Source organism: Rhipicephalus sanguineus, chromosome 8 (assembly GCF_013339695.2).
Source record: "Rhipicephalus sanguineus isolate Rsan-2018 chromosome 8, BIME_Rsan_1.4, whole genome shotgun sequence".
Classification (NCBI taxonomy): Eukaryota; Metazoa; Arthropoda; class Arachnida; order Ixodida; family Ixodidae; genus Rhipicephalus; species Rhipicephalus sanguineus.
Genome location: NC_051183.1, coordinates 17214094 through 17232873, shown reverse-complemented (window position 1 = coordinate 17232873; position 18780 = coordinate 17214094). Strand labels below are relative to the sequence as shown.

The 18780-nt window shown below is 46.1% G+C and overlaps 2 protein-coding genes across 2 annotated transcripts; one reads left to right on the top strand and one right to left on the bottom strand.

Moving 5' to 3' along the window:
* The first annotated feature begins 4510 nt into the window (after nucleotides 1-4510).
* On the top strand, nucleotides 4511-5392 carry LOC119401476 (ER membrane protein complex subunit 5). Its single transcript, XM_037668313.2, has one exon. The coding sequence runs from the start codon at nucleotides 4666-4668 to the stop codon at nucleotides 4975-4977; it is 312 nt and encodes a 103-aa protein (XP_037524241.1). The 5' UTR covers nucleotides 4511-4665; the 3' UTR covers nucleotides 4978-5392.
* A 451-nt stretch (nucleotides 5393-5843) lies between these two features.
* LOC119401475 (mitochondrial carrier homolog 2) lies at nucleotides 5844-18716 on the bottom strand. Its single transcript, XM_037668312.2, has 12 exons — nucleotides 18460-18716; nucleotides 17691-17775; nucleotides 16919-17025; nucleotides 15567-15711; nucleotides 15308-15359; nucleotides 14306-14365; nucleotides 12156-12249; nucleotides 10671-10703; nucleotides 9535-9602; nucleotides 7662-7737; nucleotides 6397-6556; nucleotides 5844-6045 (listed from the first exon to the last, which is right to left on the bottom strand). The coding sequence occupies exons 1-11, from the start codon at nucleotides 18622-18624 to the stop codon at nucleotides 6440-6442; spliced, it is 1002 nt and encodes a 333-aa protein (XP_037524240.1). The 5' UTR covers nucleotides 18625-18716; the 3' UTR covers nucleotides 5844-6045; nucleotides 6397-6439.
* Nucleotides 18717-18780: the final 64 nt, after the last annotated feature.

Sequence of the window (18780 nt, the reverse complement as noted above, 5' to 3'; positions counted from 1 at the left end):
ATTATTATCCCACTCACTCTTAACTGCTCTTAACGTATGCAGTCTATTTAAAAGATGAAAGAAAATAAATTCCGGTGCTTTGTAACCACAAAAGGCTACCGAAACTGGAGAAACAAAATTGTATTTGATAAACCATGGTGACGTAACCATAGAGTATTGTAGAAAACTTTATGGACGTAACCATTGGTAATGACATAAACCTTTGTGGGTTTCGTGGGTTTCCGTGTGTAAACTAGGCAACACTGGTGGGCTCAGTGCACAGGAGAAATGACGTTGTAAAGACCTTGAAGCAAAACCTGTAGAGAGTTATGGAGTTATGCACTAACTAATGAGGTCAAGGCTAGATTCTTTGTGTTATAGGGCGATTCACTTGAATCAAATGATTATTTTGATCAATTATAATTGCACCCGACGTTTTTAAAAGCTGAAATCAAATAATGTTGGTAAGTGACAAATATTAGCGGAACTGAATAACTGATGTCGCCAACCGTCATGTCGTCAATTTTTGTGGGTTTCAATGGGTAGGCAACGCGGGAGAGTATTTCGGCCGCGCGTTAAAAAAGTCACGTGGTACACAGAGCTGCTCCGCGCGCGGCGGTCGCGGTTGCCTAGACGACGAAGACGCGGCCGCGGCGGCACTCCGACCGTCGTTGGGACGAGCGTGTCGTTGGGTTCTGCGGCAGTGCCATGTTTCCTTTGGTATTACAAAGTATTCAGTGGGCATTGCGATGAAGCAGTGACTGCATGAGCTGCACGTCACAGCGCACAAATGCATCATTCAAGGGTAAAATTTAGCACAGCTTCACTGACTTGGCGTCGCGAAGACTGATGAAACTGCGGAGCTGGTGCCTTTTCCTTGGCTTTGGGGTGCGTTTTAAGTGCGAATGCACTTTATAAGCGACCCTGTGTCCGCCGTCCCATAGCAACGGCGCGAGCAGAGGAGAGGAGCGTCTGTAGCAACGGCGCAGCGACGTCACGCCCCACGTGACTGCGCGCGCTCCGCCCTCCGCTCCGTGGCTGCGCGCGCCCCGCGCATTGCCTGTGGTGATGCAGGCCGGCGGCGAGACGCCGAACGAAAGCGTGCGAAGCGAGCCGAGCACCCCGAAGCCGATCTGGCGCGGGGACGCGCGATGCGCGAGCGAGCACGGGCCCTCGAATTCGATTGGCCGGACGCGCGCTTCAAGCGAGGCTTCCTGGACCGCAGCTTCGGATATAGCTGCGCGGTGTGCGATCGACTGTGGTTCGACAACAACCTGAGCCCCATCTCGGGCGTGCGCAACGCCGCCAACAAGTTGAACGCGTTGCGGGTTCTTTGGAACGAGTTCGGAAGACAGATCATCATCATCAGTGAAAGTGCTTTGCACTTAAAAACGGCCAGACCTCCGTGGGTCGGCTGGCGCGTGCTCTCTCGCTGCCGTCTCCTTCGCTCGGCTCTGCAGTTTAGTCGTGCGCGCCGCCTCATAGCATCAGCCCGTGCTTCGCACTTCCTCATACTCCCCTTCGGGGAAATGCGGGTTTTTTTTTTACCAAGTACTATTTTAGCTGTCGACACAGCGATGATAATATGACGCCGCTAAACGGTCCGTGAGCTCCTGCTTTGGCCACTCGCAAGTCAGGATCGGATTCCCTTCGTTGCTGGGCGGCCGACGTCTCTCTTCCCGACGAGTTTTGTCGTGCAGTTGCGGCGACACGCCTCTCTCACTCGAAACTCGGGGTCGGCCCGTCATCGTTGGGCCCATATGCTCTAGCGAATTCCCATCATATTTCCCGCCGCGCCGCTTCTTCTCCCGAAGACAGAACCTTGTTCGTACTCGCCATACTCGTCGCCGAACGTCGTAATGCTCTGCGCCGACAGTGCACGCTTTTGTACTGCTTTGTTCACTCAGAATTTATGCTTGCAGCAACAACGAAATGAAACAATGTTAGTGCTGTTAAATCAAGGTGTGCGGCCTAGAGGTAGGGGGCACTCTTGTAAGCTCAGTGCGAGCAGTCCGGCCGCATTAGAATTAACACCACAATTAAAGCACGATATGCAACACGTACGAACTGACGGTCGGATGTCAACAAGCATGCACGCTAGCTATAAACAAAGATAATGATGTGCGTCTATCCTGGCCTCTCCTAACTCCATCGCACAGTAGTCAGGGAACACCAAGCCCAGCTTTTTACTCTGCCGAAATAACATAACACTACCGCAGAAGGGGAGCGTATACTATCGATACGACGGCCGGAGCCACCGCGTCTACGCGTCTCCATAGAGTAATATAAATAAGGTTAAGAGAGGACACTCCCGTAGGCCCCTGCGGCTGATTTGGGTTCGCAGCGCACCAAACGGATGTGGGGAATCCTAACAGCCGCCTCAGAGATCAGAAATCGCAAAAAAAAATTAAAAATGCGAATCTCAGAGGCCATTATTTAGCTATAGGTAAAATTACACGGCCCCCGAGACCACTTTTGTTCGCGTGATTGTCTCGGGGGTTATATATATATATATTTTTTTTTCTTTTAACGCGTTACTTGCATGCATAAGTAGCTTCGTGTAAGCCACACCGCCAGAGCGGCGAGCACACAATGCCATTGTTTATGCAGACATGACAATCGTTGGGAGAGACGAAACATTTATTTCAAGTCACATTCTCACTAAGCACATACAAAAGATGGGTGCACTGCACAATGCAAGACAGCTGCCACATGTTGAGAAATTGCACAGTAGGAATAAATAGGCGATATTTAGAAAATTCTTACAATACAATAAATGTGCAGAAGACAGCATTAGCATCACAGAGGAAAAGGGGACTTCAGAGAGAAAAGGGGCCACTCGATTTAAGCGAATGAAGAATATGTATGACCATCCAAACACTAACTAGCTGAACGGCAAAATAGTGCGAAAGATACGGACATACTTTGATAGTTAGCTAATGACAACCACAACTTCAAAATTACATCTTGGAAAGGTGCAAAGGGCTACCTGTCGTCTCGCGGAATCCTGAACCACTTAGTCGTTGCACCACGCAGCGCAGCAGTAGCTGCCGTAGTACTTGACTCCGGACGGCATGACCTGGAAAAAGAGAAAAAAGTTTACCGTATTTTCTCTGGCCTTCGCGCAAATTGTCTCCGACGCACTTCTCAGCGCCCTTTCGCGAAAAACAGTCTCAAGCAGTTGCCGCAGTGAACACAAAGCAACCTTCGGTGCATGAACTACTGAGGCAGTATTTAACGAGAATATTACGTCGTAGCCACGGCCAACGAACACAGTTCTCATTTCTCAAGTTCTCTCTTATTCGGCTCTTAACATAGGCGTCAAGCAAACTGTGAATACCACAAATAACGATTCTAAGCACAACTGCACTCTTTCACACGTTTGCACACCCATGCAGTGAATTAGAACTGCGTGTAACGGCATTGAATGCACAAAGAAAACCTTACGACGCAAGCGGCGACTCATTTTTGGCGCCAAGAAACGATTTCTTCGCTAACGTGCTGCACAGCATTTCAAGTTGCTATTTCTTAATGCAAAGCAGTTCACGAGCATCATACGCGAAGCGTGAAGCAGAAAGAAGCTTTCGGCGCTAAAACACAAAGTGCGTCAAATGTCAACTTAAAGCTGTAGCGACAAATACATTGCAAAGTAATGAAGGGAAAAAAGAACCTAATGAAGGCGTTCTTACCAAGCAGCCGCCAAACAGAGTGAGTTCCCGGCAGACGATCCCAGCGAATTTCACATGCGTCGCCGCTCATGCCGCGTCGTCTTGCCATGCCGGCAATCCCTGACCATATATGGTCATGACAGCTACCAATCGATGATTTCGAACTGTCCAATCGCAGATGATAAAGACGGATTTAGAGCCGCACTACGAGCCAGCGGAAGCCACTGCCGCAGCCACATAGTCTGACAAAGACAAGTAGATGTATCGTGAACCAGAAAAGGTACTGCAGTGGATAACTAGTACGCGCGTTCTCTTGGAAACAGGGAGTGACGTGCTGCCGTCTAACGGCTGGCGTGAAGCTGCGTAGCTCCGCCGCTTATAGGCTCGTGTGTCCACTCTTGTCATTTTCTGTTACTCTATGGCGTCTCCGTCTCGTCGCCGGTCTCGCTGCCTGGCAACGGCCAGACCCCCGCCAGAGGGCCGCACCGGCCGCACTTTTTTAACGCGCGGCCGAAATACTCTCCCAGGCAACGCTGGTGCACAATTATCTAGAGGTATGACAAATGTCAAAGACCTTGAAGCAAAATTTATAGAGAGGTGCTTTGACTGATGTGAACAAGGCTTGATGCTTTGTGTTACTTGAAACAGAGCCGCCTAGCGCATTTTGTGCAAGTGTTCACTGGATTATTACACGGAGATCAGTGGATTATTATTGTGCTCACACTTCATCTATCAAGTCTCTTTAAAAACAGAAATTGAATAAGGTTCAACATTTAGCAGGTACAATATATTAGCGAAACTAAAGACACCAATGAATATTTTGCGCAACCAAGATGGCGTTGACGTGACTTCCGTGTACAGTGTACTTCCGTGCATGGAGGCTTCCGTGGCTTCCGTGGGTTTCCGTTTGTATGTTCTGTGACTAGGCGGTTGACTAGCTCTGCAGCCAAGCACCGTAGTTTTAAGCTGCGGTCAGGCGCCATCCTATCGTGCAAATCAACCTTGCTGCGTCGAAACCATGCCTTCGAAGGCGCCCAAGCTCATGGCTACCCTCGGCATCGTGGGATTGGTGCACGCCGCGATATCGGCGGCCCAACACCGGTCCTACCTGCGGCTCACCGAGCAGGACTTCACGGTGTTGCCGCTGGACATCATCTTCCAGAGCGTGCTGTGCCTGTTGATCACCATGTACGGCACCATGTGCATCGCGGGCGACTTCAAGGAAGTCCGCGCCACGGTCGAACTCGAGAGCAAGACCTTCGAGACGTTCGGAAACCGGCCGTCCTTCTACATGTTCTGCCACCGCGGACGGGCGCTGGCTAGAAGCTAGAAGCGTGAACGGTTGGAAGATTCGCCGCATTTGCGAGACTCCGTCTTTCACGGCGTCTTTCGCGCTCGCTGTTGTACTGGTACGCGGAGGTGTACAGGCCGCCTGCATTGGACGACTTTGCGTCGAAATTTCACTCCCAGTGTACCGTATCAACTGCGTTATTGTGAATGGTTACTCCGGAAGCAAAGCTTGTGCTTTTTGGCTTTTCGGTCACGTGAATACTACGTTAGAGAGAGAGCTGTTTGGAAACGTATTTAAGCAGGGTTTAACACAGCACTGTGGTCAACCGCGAAAATGGTTTTGCTTGCTTGGTGACGTGTGCACACTTTGGGTTGGGAGAAGTTTTCTAGGTTGTATGTAATGGCACTTTGCAAAGTTTTACTGATTGTATATTAAAGCACTTCACTACCGTGCTTGTGTGTTTTTGAATCGCGTGCTAAGATTATGGGCTAGAGTGCTTATTTGGGCCAATAGGTACAGGTCCATATTAAACTAGAAACAGGACAGAGATGGTAGAAGCACTGTCTGTCTCAGTCTTGTTTGTGCCGTTTCTCATTTTCTACAAAATTCTGAGGTTTTCCATGCCAAAACCACTGTACGGTTATGCGTGCTGTGTGGGGAGCTCCAGATTTTGATCACTTGGCAGTTGTTTGTAATCAAGAGGCACACGCACGATGTGCTTGCGTTTCGCCCGTATCAGAATGTGGCCGCCATGGCTGGGCGTCGAACCCGCACCTTTGCACTTGGCAGCGTGACAGCCCAGCAGCTAATTCACCACAGCAGTTTCTAGACATGCTGCACGCTCATTTCGCGACTAAGTCGTGTGGGCAGTTCAACTGCAGGGTTGGTGGAAGTACGTGCAACAATGAAACAGATGAATCTTTAATTGTTAACAGAACAGGCGCTCCCTCTGCCGAGACTAGACGGCGATAGGAGCGACACCGCACGCCCGAATGTTGTGCGTGTCCTCTCTTAAGGAGCGTCCGGTATTGCAGAACAAGCCTATGAACTGATGGCAGCCGACGATCCGCTTTCCTAGCCTGCCATGGTAAAACTTCTTGGTGAAATCTGAAAAAAAGAGACAGAATGGTGGAATTAAACTGTGCAAGATGGGAGTAGGAACAATTACGTAAATGCTGTTCATCTACAACTGTTCACCTACATCTACAATAATGCATAAAGCATTGCCCCGCGATAGCATCCCTGACTTTCCAACAATAATGGCAACCTGAAATTACTGTATCCCAGCATTCCCATGTACACGATGGCATTCAGCACCAGATTTCCTTACGACTAACAGTAGGCAACGCCATGACCGGGACATCCTTTGCGTGGCGAGTGTTTATGCATATTGAGAGAGAGAGAGAGAAGAAACATATTGGATATTGGATTGAGCATTTACAGAAGCCAAAGCCGTACCTGCAGCCACATCCAAAAGTAAATGCTTCTTGTTCGAGGCTCATCAGTGGGACGCCAGCATCTTGGGCGAGCTGACCGGTCGTGGCACGCCATTTTCGTCGACAATGTACGGTCCCTGGTAGTACCTCCAGATGATGGCCGAACCCCGCTTCAGCTGACCCTACGAGTTGCAATTCAAAGGTGTAAGCTTCGTGCAAGCCCTCTTTGTGCATCCCAACTTTGCATGCAAGCAAAATAGGAATTTGCCGACAATAAATAACTAGACTTTTTTTTTTAGTACCTATAGTCGATTACACCCTAAGAGTAAATACAAGCTCTACCCCAAGAATCGCTGCGCACCTGTCATTCAATCTGTGCAAGAGAGCAGTGCTAGGTGATTTCCATTCTAACTATATAAGTACTTCGTTGCTGCTAATCTAAATTCCACACATATTATGAATTAAAAGTTCGTCGTCCCTTATTAAAATGCTGCATTTGACTGGGCAATGAAGTCGTAATCTTTGCTGAAATTTGCCAGGAAGTTCTAGTTTTCGACCAAAAACTAACAATACGAATACGTGCCTGTATGGTATAGTCATTGTTGCCGTAGGAGAGTTGTTTGACGTCATGTAAATGGTCATTTGTCATTGGATTGAGCATTTATGCAAGTTCTCACTGGATGGGACAGCGATGGCTGTGAATAAAACTTACATTTATTCTTAGGTCGTAACCGACATAAATACGATCGCTAAACACCCTGACATGGCATTGAACGGAAACGATTGGACAAGAAATAAGAATGCCAATCTCTGCACTGTTTGCAGTTCAAACAAATAGACTGTACTTGCACCAGCAAACATGAACCTTGACAGTAAACCAGCTGCAACATATGTGAGAATTTCTGTGGCAATCATCCAAGACATGAAACTCTCAAGGTCTAGGAAAACAAGATAAATAATAATATCTAGGGCTTTAAGTCCAAAAACCCCGATATGATTATGAGAGACGCCGTAGTAAAGGGCTCCGGAAGTTTCGACTATCTGGTAATCGTTAACATGCACTGACATCGCACAGTACATGGGCCTCTAGCATTTTGCCTCCGTCAAAATGTGACCGCCATGGCCGGATTCGAACCCGCGACCTTCGGGTCAGCAGCCAAGCACCATAACCATTGCTCCACTGCGGCAGACTACGAAAACAAGTTGCTTCATGCAAAATGTAATGTAACATTTCGTAGCACCACAGTGTCTGCAGTGAGAAAAGGAGACTGAGTGGCGTAGCTGTACCAATCGGCTCAGGTGCTGCCAGCATTCCGTCCAGCTTGGGTAGACAGGCATGTTAGGGGGCCTGCCAGCTTCAAGGCTGTAAGGCAACAAAGTGCAAAGTCGTCAAATCGTCGACAAGTTTTTAAAACATAATCAGGCAGTACCAACACAGGGCTGTTGCCTGTGCGAATGAAAGAGCAAAGACACTGGACTGAGACAGAATCAGCGGGCCTATACCATACCGCGGAATACGGAATATACTATTCCATTTGCTCCATGTCGTCACTCTCCGCGACCCCGGCACTGCCCATGTGGGCGGCCCCGACTTATTTCGAGATGGCCAATCAGGGAGGAATGCACGGAATAGTATTCCATATTCCATGGGACGGTGCAGACCCCAATGACTATGTTGCTGATATAACAATGGATAGCCCACTATCGCAGAAACCTCCAGCTAGTCAACATACATCAACACTAGCTGACATTTGCCAACACAAGTAATCACCTAGCCAACTCTAGCCATTGCTTGTAGTATGCGAATAAATACGGCAGGCCTGGCACCGCAGGTCACCATTAAAGATAACAAGGGGTTGATAAACTAGCACATTAAAAAATGAACGCAATGAAGCTGGTAGGATTTGCAAGATATCTTTGCCGGGGTCAAACCTAATCAATGCTGAATTCACGAACTTATGAAAACACCGTATCCGACAGCTATCTTTGAGGCATAATGACACAAAAAGCTGCCACACTGAAATCAATCTCTGAATAATGTGCTCAGCATTTGCAAGACTGCTCGTTGAAGAGACTCTGAAACATGGCCAATCATTGTTGCTCATGTGGTTAGCTCACATGCTTAAAGGGACTGACAACCGCCCAGAATATGAAATGAGTTGACTCCACTGATGTAAACATTGTCCGTCTCATTGACTCGAACCAACCGTTTTTTTCGTGAGAGACGGATTTATATTTTTATTTCTTAATTGAAAGTCGCGAAAAATGACCTGTGGCGCCTTTGGCAGCAAAAACATGAATGATCCGATGAAGACGGCCACATGGCCGTTGATTGCTGTACGCGGTGACGATTTTTTTGTTAGTATTGAAATATTGTTCGTTTCTTTATATTAAAAGGTATTGCTCCATAATAATGTACATATAGGCCTGCGTTAGTATTATGCATTAAAGTGGCGCTGCCTTCGCGTGACGTAATGATCTCATGCTCGTCAGCACGTCTTGAGCAACTTTCCAGTGTGCTCATGCAACCGTGCACGCAGTTTCCAGGTCGCTAAGATTTTGGAGCGACATAGTTTTGCTACCTACACCTCATCTCAGAAATGACGCACGCTGCTACTCGGCGCGGCCGCGCATATGCGTAGTGACATTTTCGATCACTTGGCTTGGCTCATGCATCGAGAGAGTAACGACGCTGAGATGAGCCACCCATGACATAGGCGCAGGCAACCTTGGACGCATGCACACACAACGCGGTACAAATACAGGGAAGGTGTATAATGCCACATCATCACATTGTAACAGCTTGTTATTTTCAAAAATAGTTGAAAAGCTATAAATAAAGGTGGTTAAGCATAGTTACAGGAACTCCTGCGAAAACAGAACGATAGCTTTCACAAATCGCAAAAAGGGCTGGCGGCATCGCTATCAATTCTCAGCGTTGCTGAAGGAAAGCTGCATCCATGTTTAGAGCCTTTCAGATAGAAAAATACTGCTTGTAAAATAACTACGTGCTTTTGGGATTAACTACTGCAGCTACAAACACTGCGAAGGGTGAGCTTTCTGTCACGTTGTAAAAAAATGGGTCGAGAAGAATCGGTTGTCAGTCCCTTTAATGGCTACTGCTAGGCATCCATTAAAATGCAAAGTACAGTACACTTACTCGCTTCCAGAAACGGCCATCACCGTTCCGACCAGGGAAAACGGGTATGTGACGGAACTTGACAGGAACTGAAAAAGGACAAAGACCGATATATGCGACTTAACTGCACGAAATCACACATGCCACATAAGTGATCACGCAAACTGACAACAAACTGCAACTTTCACTGGCAACACACTATTGTATTTGCCTGAATCTAACATGCATACTTTTTCCTTAAAAAATGAGTCTGAAAATTGCCTGTGCAACCAAAAGTGCGTTCCTGGCATTGGCAACAGCATACGTCAAAGGCTGTGCCATCGCCATTACAAGGTGATGACAAAAGACATTCTGTAAATGTTGTTGCGGGTTCACTTTCAATAATGCATGTTGCTGGTTGAGTTGGTCGTACATTAGTAAACAAGAAGTTGCACAAAAGAAACATGGGCGAGAAGAGAACGAGGACAGGTTCATTTTGTACATGATTTCGATCTTTTACGGAATTCTTAGTCAGTCGCTTTCGATTTTCTTCACTTCCAACAATAATTTCACTTGACCACATGCGCCAGGATGCTGAGGCGCCTGCGTTTCTGGTGCTGTGCCAAGCTCCCTTCTATGCGCACTGTGCCAGGAAAGCCGTCGGCCACATGCTACTGCCATAAGTAAGGTGCAGTGTCATGTAAGACATGGCAAAAGTAAAAGTTAAGCCTCAATATAATGAAGTATTCCAGTTTCTCTAACTACATATCCATAGAACACCCTGTATTTAAGATTCATTATAACGAAGCATGTTTATCCATGATTTCAGTTAAACAAAGTTTCACTGCTACCACACAGGAATCGAATCCAGGGCAATAAATTGAAACTTCTGCTGGTGCTAGTGGTCCTATGGTCAACTTGCACACACTTTTTAATGCTAACATTTTTAATTTTCATTATATCCAATATTTGTTGAATAAAGGTTAGACTAACACATAACTTCATAGGAAAATTAACATGGCATCACAGTACATTAACCTGTCTAGAATTAAAACTCGGGCTTCCTCGGAGTACCAGATATTTCTAGAAGACAAAACAGTCAAAACTGCAATCAAGTTGCAACATTTCGTGCAACATATTTGCAGTTTTAGAAAACTTCAGATGGCTCACATTCTTACCATAGTGGTTGCACTGACGTAGCTCTGTAACGTCTGAAAAAGAAAACAGCATCTTAGAAAAGGACACCAGGAGGCGATGTGTAGGCATTTGCAAACAACTGTTCAGCAAGACTGTCACGTTCAAGCCCTGCTGCAATAAGCCGTTCATGAACACGCAGTTCTGAAGGCACGCGGCCAATGCAAAAAAAATCTAAATTCTCGTGTGTTCTCCAAAACCATAACGCAATTGTATGGCACGACATGTGAGGGACTCCAGATGACTTTCAACTGCCTGGAGTTCTTAAAAACACGCGTTGAGAACATTTACGTAAGCGAGCGTTTTTGAATTTTCACCTCCATTGAAAGGCAGCAGCTGCCATCAGGATTTGAACCCACAACATCCTGCTTGCAAGTTTAACGTACAAGCTTCACTGATGACTATGACAGCACTAGCTCTCCTGATTTGCTGATCTTTGAATGCTAGTACAGCCTGCGTTTTTTTTGTGTTGCACGCCTGAAACACTCTGCGCTGTCAGTGCTCTAGGCCTAATCTGCAATATAACAGATGCACAGCCAAATACTCTCAAATCATTGAAGTATTCGATGCAATTAAATAAGGCACATGCACGCTAGGACCACAGAGTCAAATGAATGACGTTTTACCTTAGAATAACAGAGAGCTGAGCTAGTTGGTAAGTATTCATTCTAAAAAGGCAGGGCATGCAAACACGGACATAGAAAGAAGTCAGGATGGCATTTATGGTGTCCTGACTTCTTTCTTGTGTCCGTGTTTGCACGCCCCGTTTTTTTAGAATGAGGTTTTACCGTAACATGCACCAATTCGAAATATGGATGCAAGGCCGTGGAAACAATCGGCTTGTTCTCAGGTCTCGTATCTCAAACTCTCAAGGTCGCTTACAATCGCCATGTTTTTGCATTCTCTTAACCCTTTGCGACCCACATTATGACTGATGCTCCATAAGTGTGCGAAATTTGTAGAATTTGATGCTAAGGTTCTGGAGACTCAGTGGAAACGTTTGAATAAAGTGTAGTGAATTTTATAGCAATTAATTATTTAATTGCTGCACACTGCCATGTGATATTTCTTCATAAAAGAATTTAATTATTCACTCAAATTACATCCAATAGTTATCTGCTGACGGCAAACATTCCCAAAAAATAATGAAAAATATTTAGAAATTCCTGCCAAACTCGTGCCAGGCATCTCGTTAAACACGGTACTGCCTTCATCAAAGTTATCGTGTGTAGCAAAATATTTCACCCAGAAGTAATATATAAAAACTTTAAGAAACAAGAATGCTAGATTGAACATTAGATCAGTGTTTGTTGGCTCTTTATAGCTGCTGGTGCACAGTAACGGCAAAACTAAGTTGCTTGCACAAATGTACATGCCGTGTCACAAAGAGTTAAAGTTATCAATATGTTTTGAGAAAGCTGGGGATTATAAACACGAATAAGTAAATATGACAGTGTAAGAAGGAATACCTTGTCCTGCACGACGTAGGCATTGATGACAAAGGATATCGTGCTGGCGAACCATATAGTCAGAACCTCGCCAATCATCCTGGGTATGAGACCACTGAAAGAAAAAAAACATGAGGGTGAGGAGCAATGTTATAAGAATAAAAAAGAAAACTTTTCGCAAGGGGAATTACAGAACATTGTTTAGTAAGTAACAGCACCAAGTGTGCGCTTTTCTTTTTCAACATGTTCTCAGCGAGTGGCTTGTTGATTCTGAAACCTTGCATATAGGCAGCGAAATCAGCTGACCACCATCTATGCAGGCATTACTCACTTTCATTCAAAATAGGTCTGAGTGGATGTCACCTGCACCGACGCCACTCAAAAGCTCTGCTTTTTTTTTATTTACATACACTGCAGCAGCGTTTTAACAAACTAATGTGGCACAATCTATCACAATTAAAGTAAAAACATGGTCAACATGGTGTTCATCAGCCATCATAGATGGCACTACCGCTGCAGTGTAATCGACATGTATTATTGTAGTAGCATCGCTGCAGGAGATATCGACTTGTATTTCTCGTTTACAGTCGCCGACCGTTTATTCGGACGCCGAAAATTCGGACATGCTCGTTTATTCGGACACCTTCGCGGCACCGCCACTCGTCCCATTGAAGTAATGTAAACTCACGACCGAAAATTCGGACGCCCCACAGCCCGCCGTTCGATTTTTCGGACTCCGACTGGCTGATAGAGTGCGACGTTGAACGCCATAACAAGCTGTCAGCAATGTTTACAATATTTTTACTGGGTTGCCAGCACTGAAATGTTGCACTGGCTATAACTGGAGATTGTGCCAGTGTCAAAAATCCACGCAGAAGTTACCGATCTCGAAGGCTATGTTTGTTGGCTACACGTAACGGTTGCCTTTTGGCTTTAGCCAGTCACGTATCCATTGAACGGCTACAACGGCCAAACAGCAGGCCAAGCCAAGCCAAGCTTGGAATCTGCTCTGTGCGGCGTTTGAGGCGAATGACAGCGCGTACGAGTACGACGCGGATCCTAATTCGGACGAAGAGAGTACGACAACAGATTACAGAAGCGCTGCAACATCAACTAGACCAACATCGTTTCCTTTGGCGTGGGAGGGTTTGCGTTCTCATGTTTCTGTGGCTAGGCCTGATCTGCATCCCGAGCTTTGTGTCCTGCTCATGCGAGGCCTGATCTGCTGAAATTGCTCCGACGCTGCCCGTTCCATGTGCGCCGTCGGAACTAAAGAAACGCGGCAACTACAAGGCCCTGACGATGGCGAAAAAAAGCGGCGATTATTCACCAGGTGGAAGTTGCTTGGGAGTTTTCGCCGAGTTGGGCGATGAGATCCGTCAGCTACTCGAACCAGCGCATGTGGACAGTGACTGCCGTGATGACGCACCTCCCACACCACAGCCATCAAGTGCGGATTTAGCGTAGGCTGTTGCGGTGCTATTGACGACCCGCAGGGGTGGCCAAACATTGGCTGAAATTCAGGCCGACTTGGTCGCGCGTAAGCGTACATGTGTACAGACGCGCACTAACAAGTTTTTTCCGGCCGCTGGGCCAATAAAAGTGCTTTTTTCTCGTGAATCCTTTTTTTCGGACTCCCGATTATTCGGACTTTTCAGCGGTTCCCGCCGAGTCCGAATAAACGGTCGGCGACTGTACCTGACAGACAAGTCATGACAGCAACCTCAATATTAAACTAAACTCGCTACAATATGCTACCAATTCAATGTTTGTGGTTTGCAATCTGATCATCTATCGCAAAGCAGCTAACTAATGCAACGCCAGCCCATGGACCACAATACGATCATCCTTCGCCCGCGACGAATTTCCATGGTGTTTGCGATAACCAAAATCACCACAGATGAATTTGTGGGTGCTGTCATCACAACTGTGGATGACAACCACCGTGTTCTGAAGACAAACCTCAAAATGAATTCCTGGGTTTGATGATGTGAGTGTGAAACATGACATAGCGGGGGATATGAAATCTCTTTCAACCACCTGGGGCTGTCAATGTGCAGTCAGATCTAAGCATACGAGCGCTTACATTTCGCCCTTGCCAAGATGCAATCGCGCCTGGTATTCTATCTTGTTCCGAGTAGGTAGGTACAAGAATCGAGAAAGAGGCATACCTAAAAAGGCCTGGCACTCCTTCTTCTCTGTATATGTGCACAATGGAAGTGAGGATTCCCCTGAAAAGAGGCAAGAGATACGTAAGCACAACATACCAAGATTTTGTAAAACAGTGCGCGTCAACATCTGTCGCGATGTTCGTCTGTTCTGATCCTGCATCAGGCTGCTCATAGAACACGAACACAGTAGGCGAGCAAGTGCAAAAACAATTCAGTGTCCTGTTCCCATGCAACCAGCTTCTGCATCCCAACACAGGTTCCCAGAGGGTGAGGATTAATATTAACGTGAAAGCTTTATAGTGCTCATGAGCAAAAAAATTTGGCGCCTGGCATTGACAACATGAACGGCACCGAAAGCCGCGGGTGGCACATACCTGCATTTTCCAGCTGAGAATAAATGTTAATTAAAGGTGAATCAAGCGTGAATTAATGTAGCAAGTGTATGCCAAGTGATCATAAGCGATAACTAAGTGCATAAGGTAAATTAAATGTGAAATAACAATGAATGAAATGTGAAAGTGATATAAAGTGAAACTAAGCTGAATCAAGTGTGAGAGCATATGCTGTCACCTTCGCTTTTCCTTGACATTAGCTAAAGGGACTCAATTTTTCCAATTAAGGTATGATAAGTAACTTATCAGTTTTCTTTGTTTCCTTAGGGCCCCCGAGTTAAGGGCATTACACAAGGGCTGTGATGCATGCGTGCGGCAAGCAATGTATGGTGCCCAATGCAGCATGCTGTAGAAAAATGGAAAAGACAGAGGCTGGCAATATGGTGACACACATACAGGTCTTGGGAAACAAATCCAAGAGGCTGAAAGTTTCATGGCAAAGCTCTTACAGTGGCGAATTACCTCCGTTGCTCAGAGCATTGCCAGTATTTTTCCTAAAGGTTACAAGATCTGTGCTGTTCACATAAAGCAAAAAATTAAGTAAAAAAATGTCATGCAAGTCCTTTTTTTTTTAAGAGATAGAGGCATAGAAGCCTGGGGCACTACTTACACGTATTTCTCTTCACGTCCCACAAACTGGGCCATGTACCGACAGCAAACCACTGCAAGTCAAATTGAAGCTGGGTTAAACGAAATTTCCCGGCACTAACCCAATCTTAGTCCATTACATCCAAACACTTAAAATTTAAATGTGCTTCAAGTGTGTTATCAATACCATATTATGTTTGCCAGAACTAGCCTGCTCATGGGAACACTGCTAAGCAATCATCGAATGCGGATGTTCCAAAATCCCTACTAAGATTTCACACCGTTGAAAGGTTGGGAGACGAAGAGCGCGGCACACTTGGCAGTCATGAGCTTCAACGTGCGCTTGACGAAGTTGACAATGCGCTGCTCCTCGGTGACGGTGTCGTCGTCTTCCTCGTCATCGAACGACTGCACCTCGGGTAGCCTCTGTAAAGTCACCAAAGCGAAATCACCCCACTCACACTATAAATCACACCCTCCTTGAAGATTCAAGGGTAACATCAAATGCCATTTATGGCAATCACTGCACAACAAAAGAAAATTCACACACAGAAGGGACATGATGAAAACTTGTTAAGTCTCTGCAATATTTTTTTTTTATTTGGAACATTACCCGCAGCGCCATTTAGGCATTATTGCGGGGGGCACAGTCCTTCATAGAATGAATCCGCAGTCTTGCGGTCAACCAATTCGGCTGGTAACATGTTCCATTCGGCAATCGCTTGTGGGAAAAATGAATGTTTAATGTTTAAATGAATGTTTAAATATAACCGTACATGACACCTATAAATATTTTCTGTGGTATTCAACTGGTTTTTAAAAGCAGTCCAGAGCTAGTTTAACAAGGATTAGGCACAGACTCAAAAGGCAATAATAATAAAGCCATGTTATCACTGCCAACAAAAGCTTATTTTCATAATTCAACCATAAAGGCTTCTTGCACAAGTTTTGTAGCACCAAAAAGACAAAACGAAGTTTGCCGTTAGTGACCAAGGACACTGTAACAGCACTGAAATGCCCTTCCGTTAGCACCTTGGTTCAGATAACGATTGCAACATTCTCCTGCTTTTCCTGATGCACTTTTCAAAAGTCTGTTTCCCTGAACAGGCTTCTTTTACGAATCTAGTGGCATTGTTCACACTACCGTAACACTGTTGTTTCCACTGCAAGCGCCAGTGGACACACAAAGGAAGCAGAAGCGCCAGCAGCACGAGAGGAGAAACTGGAAAGCCGACCTGTTAGCACAGTCTACACGGCCTCTAACTGTACATAAAAGCCTTACAGATTATACCAATGGAATCCAGTGATTCTACGGCTGCTCTGTGCCATATCCCACACACTGTCTTTGATGTCCCTTTCATATTGTAGATTTGGCCGGTTACAACCATGCTACAAGAACGTGGACAGCAATGATGCGGACCCTATTCGATACAGAGGACAGGGTGTATCCTTGAGTTAAAAACCCAGGCTCTCACCAGAGACACAAAAAGACGCATCAGGCACTGCGCTTGTTTTTTTTTTTTTTATTCTGGCATAGGAGTTGTATGTCTCTACAGGGCCACCACTCGGAACAAGTGAACCTGTTGAACCAGGTGAACACTTATGAACCTGTGGTCAGAGGTGAACCACTCACCCGGTTCACCTCGGCGAACACGGCACCGCTGACCACATTGGCACACAGTCGGACGCTCAGGCCCCGGTAGAGTCCAGAATAGCCGTCCACTTTCTTGATGTACTTCACTGAGGAAGACACGGATTAACAACTGTTACCATCTCTCTAGTTTACTCATACATACTGCTATCCCGATATTCTGCAACAATGCAGGAGTGGGTGTTCTTTATCATCCAGATTCACCAATTCATACACTTCTGACAAGGCAGGAGGCTATGATGCATCAGAGTTAATGTTTCAGGTGATCAGTCACTAGTAAGGCATTCAATTTTCAAATAATCCTAAACTTCACAAACAGACGAGTACTTTATGAGCCCAAGTGCAGATTTCCAACTCAACACATCACTTTCGGAAAGCAAAGCTTCTTTCGCCTCTTCGGAGTGGAATCTGCTGTTTTTTTTTCTTGGTGCAAATACGTTGCAAAATGGTCTAAGCTTGTTGAAGTACGCTTCACTTACTACATAATCAGCATGGCAAACACACACCATGTTTGGGCTGAGCAACAGATTTGACATGGTTGCAGAGAAACGCACATTAAACTTTTGCTTACCTTGCACTGATTCTTGGCATGCATAATTACAACCTTACAAGTAACACGATTTTTAAAAAATAAAGTCAGCCGATTGGAGAACTTTCATTGGACCGTCTTAGAAATGAACCGGTCAAGTCCTTTTTTTTTTCTCCGGTCTTACAGAACTTTAGAAGCCTGAACGAAATCGTACAGTCGACTCACTGTATTCAATAGCTCCCGGCAGTCCCAAGGCAGGCTTCCCCAGAAGGCGCCTTGTGGGCTTTGGTGGTAACGGTTCATGGCCAATCTAACGTGAAAAAAATAACAGCAAGTCATAATAAGCCAAATCTACCAGCGATATTGATGTTCCGTTATTTGCACTCCAGTTCACAACTTTCGCTACTCTACGAAAGGCCGCTGAAGAATCGAAATTTGAACTAGTCGATGCCACTCGTAGTTAACTGCGGAAACACATAACTACACCAATTACGCGTTAGGTATGTTTAAACTGAAGCGCGAAGGAAACAGCGATACGGAACTGCTGCCCCATGCCAAACGACCTCCAGAGGACTTTGTTATCGTTCACACATGAAGTGTCCCCGTCTCTGCGACTGTCGTTTGACAAGGGGACCGGAACCAGAAGCTTTCCACGCTATCTGCATGTTACAAGCGACGGTCATGCAGGAAAAAAAAAACAGTAACGAAAACCAAGGGTAACTAACAATCGAGAAAGGCGTGCCCTGCTACTCCCAATCGATGTTCACAAAAGAGTGAAGTCCGGACTTCTTAACTTTTTTTTTCTCTGCGACTCAAACACGCATCCATCCGTAACACACAACGACGCACCGCCATATACACGCACGGATATAACGTAAAAGCGAAAGCAGCAGCGATAGCCGGCATGCCGCAGTGACAGCGATAGCACATGCAGGGGGCTCGATCACATTTGTTGTAGCACCCGTCTAGAAACAGCGTGCAAAGGACGGCTCACCTGCACCAGGAACTTGACGTACTCTATGGGATACGCTAGAGCTGTAATGGTAGCCCTCCCGACGACGGCGTACCACAGGTTCTTCGCCGACTCGGGGTCTTGGATCGGCGACAGTTGGGGCGAGTGCGCCCGAGGCGAGCGAAGTCCCTCCGCCATTTTGCTCATTCAACGCTGCCGGTCGAATGTCGACTTTGGCTTCGGCTACTTTTGGCAGGAGACCTTCGGTGATGGATCGGCGAATCAGGGAACACCCACAGCCGCATCAGAGAACACAGATTCTGAGCAATTCTGAGATTATCGCTCTTCGTTGTTTTCACTGCG